The 18902-nt window shown below is 37.8% G+C and overlaps 3 protein-coding genes across 3 annotated transcripts; all 3 read left to right on the forward strand.

The window, feature by feature from the left end:
* The first annotated feature begins 1613 nt into the window (after positions 1-1613).
* otud6b (OTU deubiquitinase 6B) lies at positions 1614-5223 on the forward strand. The gene is made up of 8 exons (XM_037692753.1): positions 1614-1826; positions 2999-3147; positions 3570-3665; positions 3851-4051; positions 4134-4254; positions 4337-4398; positions 4502-4608; positions 4976-5223. Exons 1-8 carry the CDS (start codon positions 1760-1762, stop codon positions 5058-5060), a joined length of 888 nt encoding a protein of 295 aa, XP_037548681.1. The 5' UTR covers positions 1614-1759; the 3' UTR covers positions 5061-5223.
* A 4060-nt stretch (positions 5224-9283) lies between these two features.
* LOC119426126 (ecto-ADP-ribosyltransferase 4-like) lies at positions 9284-10717 on the forward strand. The gene is made up of 2 exons (XM_037693685.1): positions 9284-9346; positions 10001-10717. Exons 1-2 carry the CDS (start codon positions 9284-9286, stop codon positions 10715-10717), a joined length of 780 nt encoding a protein of 259 aa, XP_037549613.1.
* Positions 10718-15873: 5156 nt separating this feature from the next.
* Positions 15874-18146, forward strand: LOC119425273 (T-cell ecto-ADP-ribosyltransferase 1). Its single transcript, XM_037692796.1, has 2 exons — positions 15874-16018; positions 17430-18146. Exons 1-2 carry the CDS (start codon positions 15956-15958, stop codon positions 18144-18146), a joined length of 780 nt encoding a protein of 259 aa, XP_037548724.1. The 5' UTR covers positions 15874-15955.
* The last annotated feature ends 756 nt before the right edge of the window (positions 18147-18902 follow it).

Genomic DNA, 18902 nt, shown 5'->3' on the forward strand with positions numbered 1-18902 from the left:
AGATGTATGAAGGCAGCAGACCAAGAAGTGATTTAAAGATGAAAATATACCAGTGAGAGAGTCTGTGTGAAGTTAATGATGTCCAGTGAATACAGGGTGCAGTGGTGGGTACGATAATCACAGCCAGTTATGAATCTTAGTGCACCATGATAGACAGCATCCAACATCTGCAGAGTGCTTGTAGGAGCGTTCATGAAAATAATGTCACCGTAATCAATTGAGGGAATGAAAGTCACAGATAGAAGGCGTTTTCTAGCATTCAGGGTTAGACAGGATCTGTTCTGAAAAAGAAACCCAGTTTAACTTTCAGTTTCTTTACCAAGTTTTCCACATGGAGCTTAAAAGAGAGATGTGAGTCGACCAAGATACCCAAATATTTATAGGAATCAACAAACTCAATGGGGACACCAAATAGTTCAACAAATAGTTCTTTCACAGTTACGTTGCTGGAAAATTACTTTTTACATATCAAACTTTGAACTTTTTGAACTAAATAAATGGGGACAAATGTTAGAGGAGGGACTAATAAAAAAATACACACATTTACATTTTTATTTATTTGCCTATTGGTTCATCCCTTGAGTTATGTCCTTTTAAATTTAGTGATTGGCAATGTCAATTGGCTTATCAAACTAAAACAGATTAAATCCTATGGGTGTAGTTAAGATTGAAAACAGAACACAAAATTAGTTTAAAAACAGTTTTGAAAAAACCTTCAGAAAACCCAGAGAACTTCAAATCAAAATAGAATATTGAAAGTAAATCTGACTCCATATTGACTAATATGATCAAAATAAGGACTGTTATGGAATGCCCCCTCCGGGTCAGAGGGATCGAGTATTTTCCTCGCTGGAGGAGTTCAAGTATCTGGGCATCTTGTTCAGTAGTGATGGTGGGATGGAGCAGGAGATGGATAGATTGGGTCCTCATTCTCAGTAATGAGGGTGTTGCTTTGGTCGGTCGTGGTGAAGAAAGAGTAGAGTTGAAAGGAAACACTTTCAATTATCTGTCTATGTTCCATCCCTCGTCAATGCGGTTTTGATTATGACCTAAAGGATGAGATCCAGAATACATGTGGCTGAAATGAACTTTCTATGTAGGGTGCTCAAGGTGAGGAGCTCTGTCATCTGGGAGCTCAGAGTAGAGCTGCTGCTCTTTTGCATCAAAAGGAGTCATTTGAGGTGGTTCAGAAATCTGATAGGATGCCTGCCTTTGGAGGTTTTCTGGGCATGTCCCACTGGGAAGAACCCCCCTTTTTAAATGCTTTTTTATAAGGGGGTTATGTTTGATGCTGGATTTTGTCTTGTCCAAAAAAAGGAAATGTTATGTTCAACAGAAGTTTTAATTTTTACATTTGTTTAGAATACTAAAAACAATTTACTTGGCATTTTTGTAATTAACTTCTAGAGGTTAGAAAATAACATTTAAAGAATTATGGTAAAACGGAAAACTAAACACTTCTTTAAAATAAAAGTGACAGCATGTGTTTTTTTAAGCTGCATTGGATTTATGGCGCTGTAGTACACAAATTATCCACCAGGTGGAGATGTTGCTCCACTTTCCGCTTTTAGCCACGCGAGGAAGAGGTTTTCGTCATTTTTTTTCTTCCGGGAGGCCAGGAAACCACGTTCGTATTTATTGTGTGGACTCAACACCGTTTTTCTTTTGGCACTATTGTGCCACATTTTACAAGGGTGACTCCTCAACACGTGTAGTTTTATTCATGCAGTCTAAAAATTGAACAGCGCGAACTACAAACATGGAGGAGGAGACACCGGAGGAGCTACTGACCAAGAAGCACCGCAGAGAGAAAAAGGACCTGCAGGGTTAGCACATTCACCTGCTTTCATTTACATAAACATAGCTTCTGGCTTATGCAGTTTGTTTCCTATTTATTCGTTTAAAATAAACTATAGCTGATGAGTAAAATTCTCTCAAATCAAAGAGGACAGACACAGATCATTTGTGGTTAAAAATATAAACGTATTTTATACAATGTCATCACTTACACCATAGTTTCAAATGTTAAATCCTTTATTTATTATTAAAATTAACAGATTTTTTTAAAATTTTTAAGGGATTAAACCGACCAAGGATCCAAAGCAGCAGTGTCCCTGGTGTTGAGCTTTTATTTTGTATTTTTTTAAATTATTGTTTACGTTTTTGGTTAATTATTAAGGATTTTAAATGTGTTTAAGATATATATATATGATCCACAAAAACATTCAGCACAGCAAAATGACCACATAGATAAACATTTCTAACAAGAAAAGTAAACAGATATGCAAAATGTTTGCAGAGAAATAATTGTTTGCATCTAAATGCCAAATGCATGTACAGATCTATAAAATAAACAAACTGTTAAGAAATTTAGTAAATTGATACCAAATGGGAACTAAGACTTTAAATCGATAATAAAATAATATGTAGTTTTTACAGAAAGGGGCGGGGGTGGTGGCACAGAGGCTAGAGAAGTGAGCCTGTGATGGGAAGGTCGCCGGTCCGACAACATCAAAATGTAAGTGGGATAGGTGGATCACTCACATCTGCCTCCACCCTCTTTTTGCCCCACCCTGAGCCCTTGAGCAAGGCCCTTAACCCCCACCATCTGCTCACCGGGGAGCCCTAGATGGCAGCTCTCTGCTCCACACAGAGGGCTGTGGTAGCTCGGTGGTCTGTGGTTGTGAAGGACGCCCGGTGTAAAAACAATCGCCAAGTCTTTGTCCGAGTTAGTTCGCTGTGGCGACCCCTGAGGAAAGGAGCAGCTGAAAGAAGAAGATAGTTTCTACAGAAAGAAGTTAAACAAAAGCAAGACCCTGTTCTATTGAGCCCATGACATTTAGATTTTTTTTGTGCCTGTTTTGTGTTATAAACAGCTATTATTAGTGACATCTGCAACTTTCTTCTTCATAGCCATTTATTGTTTTGGTTAATGTTTTTGTTAAAACCAAAACACAACTTTCAATTATTTATTGTTATTTCTGTGCTTAATTTTCAGCTAAAATCCAGAGTATGAAAAGCGTAGTCCCCAAAAACGACAAGAAGAGAAGGAAGCAGCTATCAGACGAGATCGCAAAGCTAGAAGCTGACCTCAGTGAGAGACACGAGGAGGAAATCAGGCAGCTCATATCTACAACTGGCACGAAAGTACTGAGTTTTGTTCAAATAAACATGTCAAATGTAGCTCTACAATATTTGTTTAGAAAAATGCTTTACCCTGACACTGCAGCGTTTTCACCATTTACTAGAGAATTTATGAAAAGTTGTCTATAATTGATAATTTTGGCTTTCATATCTATAAAAATAGACTCCGTGAACAAACCTGTACAGTTTTGAAACCTATGTGATGAACTTGCTATAAGAGGAAGTTTATCTTCGCATCTTCAGGAAGTATTGCCACACAGAAAGTAAGCTGTTGATCTGAAAAGTTTAATTTGTTCCGTTTTGACACAATCCATTTACAGTCTTAAATGCAAGTATTTAAGTCGTCATGCTTGGACTTCATGTATTCTCATCCAAACAGCAACTTGTGCAGCATAACCGAGGCTACATTTATTCATTCTTGTAAGGTGGAGGAAGTGTTGAATGGTTTGGAGACCCTGAAAGTGGAAGGCGGAGAAGAAGAGGTCAAACAGCCACGAGTAACTAAAGCACAGAAGCGAAGGGTGAGAAACGGCTTAAAGTGCAGCTTGTTTTCACCAACTGTGCTTTAACAACAATGTGCAGCAAGAGATCTCAGCATTTAATTATTAATATGTCTGACAATAGATGGAGATGTGATGGTTACTCAAATTTCTTTAGCTGTCGTTTATAGTGATAAAATCCATTTTATTTAAATGATGCTCTCCAGGACAAGAAGGCCACACAGGAGAAGGAAAGGGAGAGCAGGATTGCAGAGGCGGAGGTCCAAAACCTGCAGGGCGTGAGGCACCAGGAGGGTTTAAAGCTGGCTCAGAAACTCGCCCAGCAACAGCTTCAGATCAAGGAGATTTCTTCTGACGGCCACTGCATGTACCGAGCCGTCGAAGACCAGCTGGCACAGCGATCAAAGGTCCACATTTGACCATGGTACTGTCGTAGCATGAAGCACTAATCACAGATGTGATGAGCGCAAGTGTTTTGTTTTATTTTAGCCTGGGTTGTCAATGAGTGTGAAGGAACTCCGGTCCCGTACCGCTGAGCACATGAGAAACAATCCTGATGACTTCCTGCCTTTTCTTACCAACCCCAACACTGGTGACCTGTTCACTACAGGTAATACTAACTTTGTTTATCTAAAACTGTTCGAAGTGCAAATGTAACTGCAACGACAGCTAAGCCGATGATCATCTTCTAGATGAGTTTGAGAAATACTGCAGTGATGTGGAGCACACAGCAGCTTGGGGCGGGCAGCTGGAAGTGAGTGGCTTTAATATATATTTGAAACATTTACTCTTTCTGTTGTTTTTCATTCTACTCTACTTAATTATTCTGGTGTATTTTTTGTGTTTCTTTCCCACAGCTTCGAGCTTTGACCCACATTCTACATTTACCAGTAGAAGTGATCCAGGCCGACTCCCCGACCTTAAAGATTGGGGAAGAATATGACGGTGAAACCATCACTCTTGTGTAAGATAACTTACTTGGCATTGTGGCTGAGCTGCATGGACTAAAGTGAAGACGTTTAAAGCAGGTTTTGACCACACGTGCTTAAACATTATGTAAAATAATGTTATGTAAATGAAGTCACTTCGAGGGAGAATTCTTTAGAGCATATCAAAAGTTTTTTATCAACTGCACGACTGACAGTCCATCTATAAACTAGAGTCACATGAGACCATTGAGAATGTAAAAAACTGAACACATCAAGGTTAAAACGCAGCTTGTAAAACAGGTGCATGCAGACACATGGTTCCATCTTACGCCATCTTGGCAGTCACAATTTCAAACTTTCTCCCATCTCTTAAATAAGTATATAGTTTTTGTTTGTTTTCAGATACATGCGTCATGCCTATGGTCTCGGTGAGCACTACAACGGTGTGGAGCCACTACAGGAGCCGAGCAGTGCTGAGGACGTGTGACAGTATGAATACCGAGGAGCGCTCAGGCTTCTCACAGAAAGGACTCTTAAGTACCAGCTTGTTATGAAGCTGATCCTATTGTCAGAGACACAAACTTAAAGACTGCGTCTTTGTTTGGATGGATAAATAAAGTGCAACGTTTCTGTTCTGAAGTTAAAATAAAATGATCAGGTAGAGCGAATAAAGACTTCCTTCTGAAAACCGTCTCATTGTACTTGTCTAACATTTTCTATAAAGAAAATGATTAGATTAATATTCATTCATTCAACTTTTATTTATACAGGTTAATCCCACTGAGCCTCGGGGACTCATTTACAAGAGACACCTGATTTTTTTTAACAAAGAGTTATGACAACAATAGACAATCATAAAGAATGTGTACAAATTTAATATAGTGTTTTAAACAAGTGAAAAAAATAGTAATTAAAAGAAAAAGTAGCCAAAAAAAAACAGCTAGATTATAAGGCGAATGTAGAAAACTAAAAATGGGAACATGTCTGCATTGGTCCTTGCCAGGAACTTAGCAGATGTTTGAAGCCACTTACAGAGGTCAAGGTCGAGGGCTTCACATCTTTTTATAAGATATTCCAGGAAACAGGAGCGGAGTAGGAGAAGGCCCTTTTAACTAGTTCAGTCCTCACTGAGGGAACTGCAGGTAATAATGTCCTGAGAGCGCACGCTGTAGCTGCACTCACGCAGAGACATGTAGGAGGAGATGTATGAAGGCAACACACCAAGAAGTGATTTAAAGATGAAAATGTACCAGTGGGAAAGTACATGAAGTTAATGATGCCCAGTTAACCAGTGAATACAGGGTGCAGCGATGGGTACGATAATCACAACCAGTTATGAATCTTAGCGCACCATAGACAGCATCCAACATCTGCAGGGTTCTTGTAGGAGGGTTCACGTAAATGATGTCACCACAGTCAGTGGAGGGAAGGAAAGTCACAGTTACAAGGTGTTTCCTAGCATTCAGAGTTAGACAGGATCTGTTTCTTAAAATAGATAACTTTCAGTTTCCTTACTAGGTTTAATATTTGTTTAATAATTCTGAGTGGCACTAAGGATCTCCAAGGTTCTCTTGTAGCCCCTTTTTTCATTTTTTTTAACAAATCTGTATTGGTAGTTTTTCACAGTGAAATTTATTTAGCCTAATAACGTTGGTTAATATTAATGAATGAGAGGATGTGTTAGCTGAAAATTCCCTTTGTCTTCATAGTTTAATGGTATATATAGTGCTAAGGCAAGTTGTGATCTAAGTTAAACGTTATACTCAAAAGTACAACTTCATACATTTGATAAATTAGTGGTACTAACAGTGTTGTAATGTAACAAAGTAGAAATACGTCGTTACTGCTCATAAGTAGAATTTTGACATGTTTTTACTTCGTGATTTACATTTCTAGCGACTTTTACTTCAGTACATGTCCTCAATACAATGTGTACTTTTACTTCCAATACATTTCCCTTAACCATCTTAGTTACTAGTTACTACATTTTAAAATTTGAAGAAATCTGATTGGACAATGCCAGTTTGTTCTCCCAGTACCAGCCTCTCCCCCACTGCTTGTGTGAAAACTGAAGCTCCCACTGTGAACAAGCTAGATGCATACACAGAGATCAATTGTTACAATAGAGCTTTGTTGACTCACAGTGGAGACACGTTCCTGGTAGATGTGAAAATGATGGTAGCTGCTAAAAAAGGAGAAGTTTGGTCTTCTCCAGGACATGAACCGCTTCAAGAGCATAGGAACTATTAGTTCCTATGCTATTATATTCTACTATAATATATCCTATATTATTAATTAGTCAGAAAGAAACGAGCCATAACCAAACAGAACCTAGCTCAGTAAACAAGCCAACTACACAACAATGTGGGCTTTCTAACAGCTTTGATAATAAACGTTAATAAAGGTTGAAAGAATATACTTCATTAGAATCAGACTTTTTAAAGAACAATCTTTCACTGTTCAGTTCAAGCTTTCCAGGTTTTTGTCACTGGATATTACACCCAATAAATGTTGTTTTGGAAATTCTAACCATTTACTTTTACTTAATACTCTTACTTTAAGTACATTTTAGAAGAGAAATTTACTTTTGATACTTAAGTACATTAAATGTCCGATATTTTAAGACTTTTACTTAAGTAATAATTTTAAAGGCGACTTTAACTTTTACCAAAGTAATTTTATGGTAATATACTTGTACTTTCACTGAAGTATAACTTTGAGGTACTTTATACAACACTGCTGACAATAAAATGATCTCAGAGTTGTTTATGTTTACATATTTCTAATCTGTAATCAGCACAAACAGCTAACAGAGACTGAACAGGTGAGCTGGCTTCTAGAAGACAATCTCATCTCCTGGAGAGGACCATGCTATTGGGCCTACATTTAACAAAATTCAAATGTCCTGGAGAAATGAAATGTACAAAACCAGAGTGAAGAACGTTGGAGCGATGCATCAACAGATCAGCAGACACTCGTACCAGCTGTCAGCTCTACAATCATAGAGCTTTGAGCTTCTTTTCCAGCCACAGGAGCTCTTTACGGTCACTGATCATGAACTTCTCTCTGTACCTAAGTACTGAGTGAAATGTGAGGTGTCTGCTGAATCTTGGCCCAATCTGGAGCGCTGGCCTCCAGTTCTACTTGTTAAAAATCTTGGTGTTATTTTGATCAGGACATGTCTATTATCCCCCACATTAAAAACTTTACTACAACCACCTTCTTCCACCTGCGTAATATCTCTAAAATTAGAAACAACTTATCTAAAAATGATACAGAAACTGGTTCATGCATTTGTCATGTCTAGACTGGATTATTGCAATGGTTTATTATCTGGGTGTCCAAATACTTCTTTACAAAGTCTTCAGTTAATCCAAAATGCTGCTGCCAGAGTCTTAACTGGAGTTAGTGGGAGAGATCATATCTCTCCAGTTTTAGCTTCTCTCCACTGGCTCCCTGTCAAGTCCAGAATTTAATTCAAACTTACTTCTAACCGACAAAGCCCTCAACAACCTAGCTCCATCTTATATTAGAGATCTTGTTCCATATTTTCCTAACAGAGCACTTCGCTCTCAGACTGCAGGCTTACATGCGCTTCCTAGAGTTTCCAAAAGCAGCATGGGAGGAATATGTTTCAATTATCAGGCTCCTTTCTTGTGGAACCAACTTCCAGTTTCAGTCCATGAGGCCGACACATTGTCCAGTTTTAAGACTAAGACATTACTCGTTGATAAATCTTATAGTTAGGGTTGACTTGTTATGCTGCTATAGGCTTAGACTACTGGAGGACAAATGACCTCATTTCTTAAAATGAGTTGTTACAAATGAATAATTTTCATTTGATACTATTTCTATCTTAACATGATTCTGACCTGCCATTGTGTATCTATTTCTCCTTCCTGTTCCTCTCAAACAAAGCTAGTTGAAGCAGATGACCACTTGTCCTGAGTCTGGTTCTGATAAAGGTTTCTTCCTCATGAGGGAGTTTTTCCTTTCCACTGTCGCCTTCATGCTTGCTCAAGATGAGTCTGTGATGAGGTTAAACTCAAAGCATTCTGCTCCTCAGATAAATAATGTTATTAATGTACTTTTTATGTACATGAATGTTTCTTTGCAGTGTCCTGACATGACTTCTGTTGCGACTTGGTGCTTTACAAAAAACTGAACTGAACTGCGACACAAGATTCTGTCGATGATTTTACCATACATGTTGAACTTTGTCTTCTGGTCAAACACAGCAGCAGATCTACAACAGAACAGTTACACTAGTCTCTGATGACCATAACTTCAACCAATCAGCAAAATCATCTCGAACAGCCGTTATAGAGTTTGTTGTAAACTGCTGGAGTACAACGCACTTTGGTTATTCAAATGGCCAAATGTGAGTGCATTAATTGATAACACAAGCGCACAGTTTTACATGTTCGTCTTTGTACTCGTTTATTACTTTATAGCTCTGAACCAAAGAACAACTTTTGGAATTATCTCTTGCAGACAGAAACCGTTTCTGGACCAGCTGACCTGGATCTTGATGAGAAACGCCACCTGCACTGCATATAAGGTGAGCTGAGACCAGAGAGGTCAGGTCAGATTCTGTGCACTCTCACTGACTTCACTCTCTTGCAAAGATAGAAATTATTTTAAATTTCATCTCCTCTTTTTGTTTTTCTATTTGATTTCATTAAAACTTTGATTCTAACAGTGACAGAGATGCTGATCTTCACTCCGCTCTGTTTCCACCTGTGCTGGATGCTGACTTTAGACCTCCTGCCGGTAAGTTTCTCATGTGATAGTCTCAAAATGTCACCAGCTAAGGATCAATACTACATGATATTAACAACAGCTTGTGTTACAAATCCCCAAAATGGCCACAATCAGAAAACTTTGAGGCCTTTTTATACAAATTAAATGTGAAACTAGAAAATTATTTCGTGTTGTGACGTGGCTCACAACAGCATTTAGCTCCTAGTGATTGTTTTGCTACTTTTATCAGCTAGCTTGCCAGTTTTAGCTACCCTTTTGCTACTTCAGCCGTTAGCTAGTTTGTTGCTACATTTAACTAGCCATTTTCTACTTTTTGATTGCCTTTTGCTATTTTTAGTTTCTAATTTTTAGCTAGCATTTTCCTACCTTTGGTTTACTATTATCATTTTATAATTTTTTTGTTTAGCTTTTTTTAAATATACTTTCACTAATGTTCAGCTCAGTTTCAGTGTTTTCAGCAAATTTGTGCAAATTTATTCATCGCCCAACAATATTTAGAGACAAAACAGTTTCTCTAGTCATTATTTTTTCCCAAAACTTCTGGTCTCAGTCCTCTCTTACATTCAACATTAAAATTACAATTATAAATTGACACAGAAAATTCTCCATGTTGTACTTATTTGATGGTCTAATGGAGCACCTTTCATTTTGTTGTGTTTTTAGATGACTTGCAGTACCATCCAGTTGGGCATGGTTGAAGAATCCGTTGACGACATGTACGATGGCTGCAGTGATAAAATGAAGAACATCCTCGACCAGAAATTCTCTGCAGAACTAAACCACGTCGGCTGGACAACAAGCAACATATGTGCAGATGACAAATTAAAAGAAAGAAGACCAGAGGACATGGCTCTGACTAAAGATCACCTGCAGGCTATCTGTATGTACACAGACAAAACTCTTGGGTATAGTGAGATCAATAAGGCCATCAGGGAACAAAAAAACACATACGGTACATCGTTCCAGTTCCACATTTTTCATTTCTTTCTGACTACAGCCATACAAATCCTAAAACGTAATCAAAACTGTCACGCCACTTATAGAAGAACTCCAGATAAATACGAAGGTCAAGTTGGCCAGACAATCCGGTTTGGTTATTTTGCTTCCAGCTCCATTAATTCAGACTTGACTGAGTTTGGTAAAGAGACCTGCTTTAAAATTACAACCTGTTTAGGTGCAAATCTGAAACATTATCCAAAGCTTGGCACCGCTGAGAGTGAAATTCTTATCCCACCGTATGAGACGTTCATCATCAAAGAAAAACTCTTAAAAAAGGAAGCACCTGCAGGTCTGACTGACTGTGAGAGGGTTTATGTCTTGGAGAATAAAGGATACCAGAGCAATCTGAACTGCAAGCTGGTTGGAATGTTCAGTGGTTAATCAAGCACATGGATAAAGTTAAATCTTGTTTCATCATTTTTAACTTTCTAAACTTGTTGTCACTGAGGATTATCGGTACAATAGATGTAATACCAAGCTTCATACTTATAAACTATTATGTACAACTTCAACATTAATCTTGGATGTGTTGTCATATTTTATACCTATTAAATCATTGTATACCAGGGGAAAGTTCTTTCTTTTATTTTTGTCAAGTTTGTCTCAGCTTTACCACTAATCATGTAAAGGCTTTAAAAATTTTAAACTGAAATACAAACAGATGGAGCATGAGTTATTTTTGGTCTCTCTTTATTTCTGCAGAAATTGGAGCAGTCAGTGACAAACCCAACTCAGTAAGAAGTTGTCTCCATCCAGATCCTGGGTTGGTTAAATGTCTATTTACGAGGTGATCATTGCCCAATTTGCAGGTGTAGAGTCATTTTCTCTTTTGACTGTTACTGTCTGACCTGCACACAGAGCACCAACCACATGAAAGTGACGGTTCTGATGAAAACAGAAGATACCAGCACAAAAAAAATACAAACCACATCGCAATTTCCAATTGTAAAATTTTATTTGCCAACCTCCTGATACACACTAACCTCATGGAGTTAGACATTTTTCAGAGATTAGACCATTTTGCAGGTGCAGATACTGGCTTGGTTGCAGTGCAGCTCTCCAGATCAGGCCAAGTTTCAGCAGACTCCTCACATTTTACTCACGATTTTGATACACAGAGCTGTTCGTGATCTGTAAAGAGCCCAGTTCCTGTGGCTGCAAAAGAAGCCCACATTTTTAGCCAAACATGACAGTGCATTGAACAAGCATTGTTCACTTTTGTAATGTATGTTCCATTTCCCCCAAGAGATTTGAGTTTTGTTCAGGTGCAACTTTGCAAATCTGTACCCTGCTGCCATGTTCCTTTCTAGGAGAGAAGAGATGTTCCTCTTTAAAGAAATTTGAGTAACAAACAATGTTTCTAGCTTAAACTGCCAGATGTATTATTAGTCATTCATTCAACCTTTATTTATACAGGTTAGTTTCATTGCACCTCAGGGACTCATTTACAAGAGAGACCTGATTTTAACAAAGAGTCATGACATTAGTAGACAACAAAGGCAACAGTAGACAACCATAAAAACATACAAATTGAGAAGAACAAATAAAAGAAATGGTATTTAAAAAAACGAAATAAAAACAGCTACATTAGAAAGCAAAGTAGAAAAACAGGAAGATGGCTGCATTGGTTTTTGCCAGGAACTTAACAGATGTTTAAAGTCACTTAGAGAGGTCAAGGTCGAGAGATTCAAATCTTTTTGCAAGATATTCCAGGAAACAGGAGCGGAGTAGGAGAAGACCCTTTTACCTAGTTCAGTCCACACTGAGGGGACACTGCAGGTAATAATGTCCTGACCAGTGAGAGAGTCTGCGTGAAGTTAATGATGACCAGTTAACCAGTGAATACAGGATGCAGTGATGGGTACGATAGTTACAGCCAGTTATGAATCTTAGTGCACCGTGATAGACAGTATCCAACATCTGCAGGGTTCTTGTAGGAGCGTTCATGTAAATAATGTCACCGTGGTCAATGGAGGGAAGGAAAGTCACAGTTACAAGGCATTTCCGGCATTCAGAGTTAAACAGGATCTGTTTCTGAAAAAGAAACACATTTTAACTTTCAGTTTCTTTACCAAGTTTTCCATGTGGTGCTTAAAAGAGAGATGCGAATTGGCCTAGTTACCCAAATATTTGTAGGAATCGACCAACTCATTAGGGACACCATTCGAGGATAAAATCGAAGGAAGAACTGCCGGGTCCAACTTCCTGTTTGAAAACAACATCCCTTTGGTTTTGTCGGCGTTTAGGACAAGTTTGAGATGGAATAAACTTGACTGGATGATGTCAAAAGTGGATTGCAAAAGCTGGAAATCCTTAGCAACCATTTTAGCACAACAATAAACAACTGTGTCGTCGGCATAGAAATGTAAGAATGCATCTGGAATGATCTGACCTACATTACCTATGTAGATTGTAAAGAGGGTGGGACCCAAGACTGAACCTTGAGGTACACCATTGTTAACCGTTAAATAACGGTAAGAAGTACCATTATGTTGAACACATTTTCTCACATTATTAAAAATTAAGTAATGAGATGTCCTGCTGCCCATTATTGTACATAAGTTAAAATACTGTTTCTCACCCTTTGCTATGTGCTTTAGTTACTCATGACTGTTTGACTTCTTCTTCTCCATCTTCCACTTTCATGGTCTACACAACATTCACCACTTCCTCCAACATACAAGAATGAATAAATGCAGCAAAGGTTATGCTGCACAAGTTGCTGTGGGGACAAGAATAGAAGAAGTCCAAGCATGCCTACATTAAATACTTATATTTAAGACTAAATGAATTGTGTAAAAATGTAACAAATTGAACTTTTCAAGATGTTCATATTCTTCAGAACAACAACCGTGTTCTTGAGATTAATTTCTGTGTGACAATACTTCCTGAATGTTGTGCGAAGACAAATTTCCTCGTATAGCCAGTTCATCAAATAATAATGAAGAGGTTTCAAAACTGTACAGGTTTATTTTGCAGAACATGTTTTCATAGATTTATGTATATTAAAAGGGTAAATATTCAGACGTTAATAAATTGTCTTGTGAATGGGGAAAATGCTGCAGTGTCACTGTAAAAACACTTTTTAAACATATGTTAAACTACATTTGACATGTTTATTTATCTGAACAAAACTCAGTGTTTTTGTGTCAGTTGCAGAATTGAGATGTTTTATCTGGAGTGTCCTCCACCGAGTTCAGCTCAGGGCAGCTACAACAACGATGGAAACACGGAGCATGGCCCACTTGGACTCCATGCAGCTTCACCATGTTTGGTTTTAATTTGTGGAATGACTAATAACTCTGTGCTCGCTGATCTGAGAGGCCTGGGCACTTCACAGTGTGGAAACATGATCTGTTAAGTACTGTACTGCTAAGATAGTCCAGATGACCTGACTGAAAAATGTTGGATAGTATACATGGATTACTGAGCATGGACTTTGTCACGGACACGACTGTCAACAAGGAAGAGGGCCGGCAATGGATGAGGGGGCGTGACAAAGAGACCATCTTAGCACCAACATAACTGGTTTGTTCCAATTTGAAGTAAGCTTTTGGGGGAAGAATCAGTTTTGTTTTGTGTGCTTCCTTGACTGATGAAGCCTTCTGGATCAAAGGCGAAACGTTTCAGCACAAAAAAAAAAAAAAACTGTCCAGATGACCTGACTGAAAAATGTTGGATTGTATAGCTGGATTATTGAGCACGGACTTTGTTGTAGTCAGTATTATTATTATTTTTTATCTAGTATTAGGTCATTGGAACCAGTTCTCATTTACAATGACGATGTGGTCAAGAGGCAGCAACACAAGTGGACATAAAGCAGCACTGACAAAAGCAGAAGACAAAAAACAAATGGCATAAATCAACATTTTAAAAACACTATTAAAAAAACCCCATTGGGATCAATAAAACTGGTGACAGGCATTGTAAAACTAAAAGCAAGGACAGTGATCTTGTAGTGAATATACTGAATTTTGCAGAGGAAAGCGAATTGAATGAGCCGAGCTTTAAGGTGCGTTGCAGATGGTTCCAGTCATCTGCAACAGAAGAAGGGATATTTTGTGATGTATTCGGTAATAAACTGGTAACCAACGAAGTAAGTAAATAATTGGGGTTGTCTGTTGAGATGTTGGGTCTTTGGTCAGCTGAATTTTGTGCCAGCTGGAGCTGCTGAAGTGTACTTTCAGCAGGTCTTGGAGCAAACTACAGTAATCTTAGTAAACTGGAAATAAAAGCATGAACAAGGATTTTAAGATCAGGTTTAGGAATAAAATCTCTGATTCTTACAATATTATCAAGATGGTAGAAAGATGATTTAGTTATTAACTGAATTTGGCTTTTGACATTTAAATCTACATCCAAACTCTCAGACAGAACCAAAGAACAACTTCTCTCTAAAACCTTTTCTCCTAATTGTTTTTATTTCATTATTTATTTCTAAATGACTGGAAGTTGATCAAAACCTTTAGTTTTAAAGTTTTAAAAGAATGCCCATTGATGCACAATGTATTTATATTGTTTCTTCAGTGATTCCATGTAAATCTGCTTTTGAGTTGAGTCAGGTTGCATGGCTGATGGTAAATGTATTTGAGTGATTCTGAGGGTGTCACTCGGGGCAATGAGCTGTTTTTGTCTTTTGGTGCAAACATGTTCTGCTTTTCTTAGACTGTGCATCTGTGAGGACAGATTAAGATCTCTTTCTAAATGCAAGTAAAAGAGGAACGATGCTCACATAGAACATTAGAGATGAATCTTGCTAATAAGGAACCTAGTTTGTGCTGGTCATGCACCCGCAGGGCAGGGACTTCCTGTGCCACTCCACCTAAACTGCATGTGGTGGATGCTTCCACCACCACATCGTGTTAGTATTTATTTAATTTACATTATTAGTTACAGATTACATTATGTATAAGTTTAAGGTATTTTAGACATGTATTTTCTGATGGGTACACACTTTAGTTAATATTTGTCTGAATGGTTTACTAACACTTGTTCTTTTGTTTTGAAGTGCTGCAAATGCAGATCAGCTGGAGGAGGAAGCCTGGAGCATACCACTTTTTCTCAAAGACTGAGGGAAGGGGAACTTCTATTTGTTAAATTTGGCTTTAGTTGGTTAATTTGTCACTTTAATGTTCACTTATTTGTGCTAAGTTAGTTTTGCTTTATTTGTTTCAGATGCTGTTTTAGCTAATTTTGTATTTTTGTCCCTTTATTATGTTGTTGTGCCTCCCTCATTTGGCAGATTTGGATTACTCCACCCTATTTAAGCAGCCCTTTGTTCTTCGTTTAACAGGTCAGTTTGAGAAGTGTTCAGATGACCTCATTTAAGTTAGGCCCAAATCTGTTATTTATCTTTTGGTTTATTTTTTTCATAGAAATTTGAATCTTTAACCATTTTGGAATTATTAAATTGACATTTTGGCTGATTTTTGAACACCTTTGTCCTTATTTAAGTCTGGTCCCTCACACTGCATATAAGCTGAACTCAAACCAGAGAACTCAGAATCACTCTGACTTCTTTCTCTTGCAAACACTGAAATTATTTTGACACTTGTTACCTATTTTGAGTCATTTTAAGTCATAATCTGTAGTAAACCTTTGATTCTAACAGTGACAGAGATGCGGATCTTCACTCCGCTCTGTTTCCACCTGTGCTGGATGCTGACTCTAGACCTCATGCCGGTAAGTTTCTCATGTGATATTCTCAAAATGTCACCAGCTAAAGATCAATACTACATGATATTTGAGCCACAACTTATGCTACTAATTCCAAAAATGGTCATAATAAGAAAAGCCAAATTTATTGAGGCCATTTTACACAAAGTCTTTTCAGTCTTTGATCATATTCCTCAAATTATTTTGATTTTTACTTTTTGTAAATGTGCCTGCTTATTTTCTTTGTAGCTAGTCATTCTTGTCATTTGCATTTCTAAAGTATTAGGTACCACTTTACAATAAGGCTCCCTTTATAGATGGCTAATAAATAGTTTATAGATAATTATTAATTCCTCTATAAATGCTTTATAAATCATTAATAATTGTTTATTATGCATTAATTAAGGGTGAGAAAGAGACTAAACTGGCCAGTTTATTGCCAAATAATGAGCCAAATCTATTCACCTGTACATTTCATCTTGTTATATTAAACATTCAGCAGGGCCGAGCTCAAATCGCAGCAGTGACATATTGTCTCTCTAAACATTTCAGATTAAGTTACTACCTTGTAAGCACAATAAGCATTCGTAAACCTATTTTTTTTAGGATATAATGAATATGAATGTCTAGAGGACCAGACTTAACTTTTTTAGATTTTTCTACCTGAATTACTGAGCATGCATCAGAATATAATATTAGCTGTAAATGCTTATAATGCAGTGATAAAGTACAATATTATATGCTAAAGAAATAGGTTCACAAATTCTTATTGTGCTTACAAGGTAGTAACTTAGTCTGAAATGCTTAATATAACAACTCTAGAAGACATATATACAGGTGGCAGATTTGGATTTGACAAGAAACGGCTCAGTTTTGTCTGTCTGTCACCCTTAATTAATGCATAATAAGCAGTTATTAATGATTTAAGTGTTTATATGGGGGCCGAGATGGTGTAGAGGCAGAGCTGCCGACTCGGGACCCGAAAGTCCCAGGCTCGATCCCCAGTGATTGCACATCTCGTGGTGTCTCTGAGCAGGACACCCTATCCCCAAAATGCCTCTGTGTGCTCTCAATAGAAGCCCACTGCACCCCCTGGTGGTGAATGGGTTAAATGCAGAGATCCAATTTTGCCATTATATGGGAACATACAATGATGACAATACATAACACATTATTATCATTATCATTATTATAGAGGAATTAATAATGTATCTACTGTATAAACTATTTATAGCCATCTGTAATGGGAGCCTTATTGTAAAGTGTTAACAAGTTTATTCTCAATTATTGTGTATGTTAAGTGGTGTCCCAGAAGCTATAAGTCAGTTTGCAGATGGACTGTTGCTGGTTCAAATCCACTTGCTGACTAACATCAACATGTAGGTGGAAAAAAAGAAGACTGAACTGCGGACAACTTTATTTTTTGTTGTGTTTTTAGATAACTTGCAGTACCATCCAGTTGGGCATGGTTGAAGAATCCGTTGACGACATGTACGATGGCTGCAGTGATAAAATGAAGAACGTCCTCGACCAGAACTTCTCCAAAGAACGAAAGCACGTCGGCTGGACAACAAGCAACAGATGTGCAGAGGACAAATTAAAAGAAAGAAGTCCAGAGGACATGGCTCTGACTAAAGATCACCTGCAGGCTATCTGTATGTACACAGGCTATGTTGGGTATAATGAGATCAATAAGGCCATCAGGGAACAAAAAAACACATACGGTACATCATTCCAGTTCCACATTTTTCATTTCTTTCTGACTACAGCCATACAAATCCTAAAACTTAATCAAAACTGTCACACCACTTATAGAAGAACTCCAGATAAATACGAAGGTCAAGTTGGCCAGACAATCCGGTTTGGTTATTTTGCTTCCAGCTCCATTGATTCAGACTTGACTCAGTTTGGTAAAGAGACCTGCTTTAAAATTACAACCTGTTTAGGTGCAAATCTGAAACATTATCCAACGCGTGAAGAAGCTGAGAGTGAAATTCTTATCCCACCGTATGAGACGTTCACCATCAAAGAAAAACTCTCAAAAAAGGAAGCACCTGCAGGTCTGACTGACTGTGAGAGGGTTTATGTCTTGGAGAATAAAGGATACCAGAGCAATCTGAACTGCAAGCTGGTTGGAAAGCTCTGTCTGCATTGAGCACTCGGACAAAGTTAAATCTTGTTTCATCATTTTTAACTTGCTAAATCTAATTTCACTGAGGATTACAATATGTGTAATGCCAAGCCTCATACTTATCATCTGGTGATTTGTTATTCTCAAACCTATCATGCTATAAACTATTATTTACAACTTCAGCATCAATTTTGGACGTTTTTTTGTTTGTTTATAAAAAATACTTTGTATGTCGTTGGTAATTGTTTTCTTTTGCTTTATGTAAAGTTTGTCTCTGCAGCAGCATTAATCTAAAGCCATTAAAGAATGCATTTTATTGAAAAAAAACAACCTGAAATAAAAACTCACAAAGCACGAGAGACATGATTTATAGTCTTTCTTTGTTCCTGTAGAAACAGGAGCAGTCAGTGACACGTGTCTACCATGGCGTGGGGAGATGGCGTTTAATGGCCCCCCTTGGCTAGACAGTTGTATCCTCTTTTTCTTGATGATCATTTAAAATTTCCCCATGATATTTAGGAGTATTTAAACATCATAAAAATTAAAACAAAGATGGCTGATAAGCAATTAGTGGTTAAAATGTAAATATATCCATCTATCCATTATTCATTATCTTTACTCACTTCTTCCTTTTTGGGTCGTGAGGGTCACTGGTGTCCATGTCCAGCAGTCAGTATGCGAAAGGCGGAGGACACCTTGGACAGGTCTCCAGTCCATCACAGGGACACATAGAGACAAACGAGACAAACAACCATTCACTCTCTCACTCACCTAGAGACA

Source organism: Nematolebias whitei, chromosome 19 (assembly GCF_014905685.2).
Source record: "Nematolebias whitei isolate Nwh7 chromosome 19, NemWhi1, whole genome shotgun sequence".
Classification (NCBI taxonomy): Eukaryota; Metazoa; Chordata; class Actinopteri; order Cyprinodontiformes; family Rivulidae; genus Nematolebias; species Nematolebias whitei.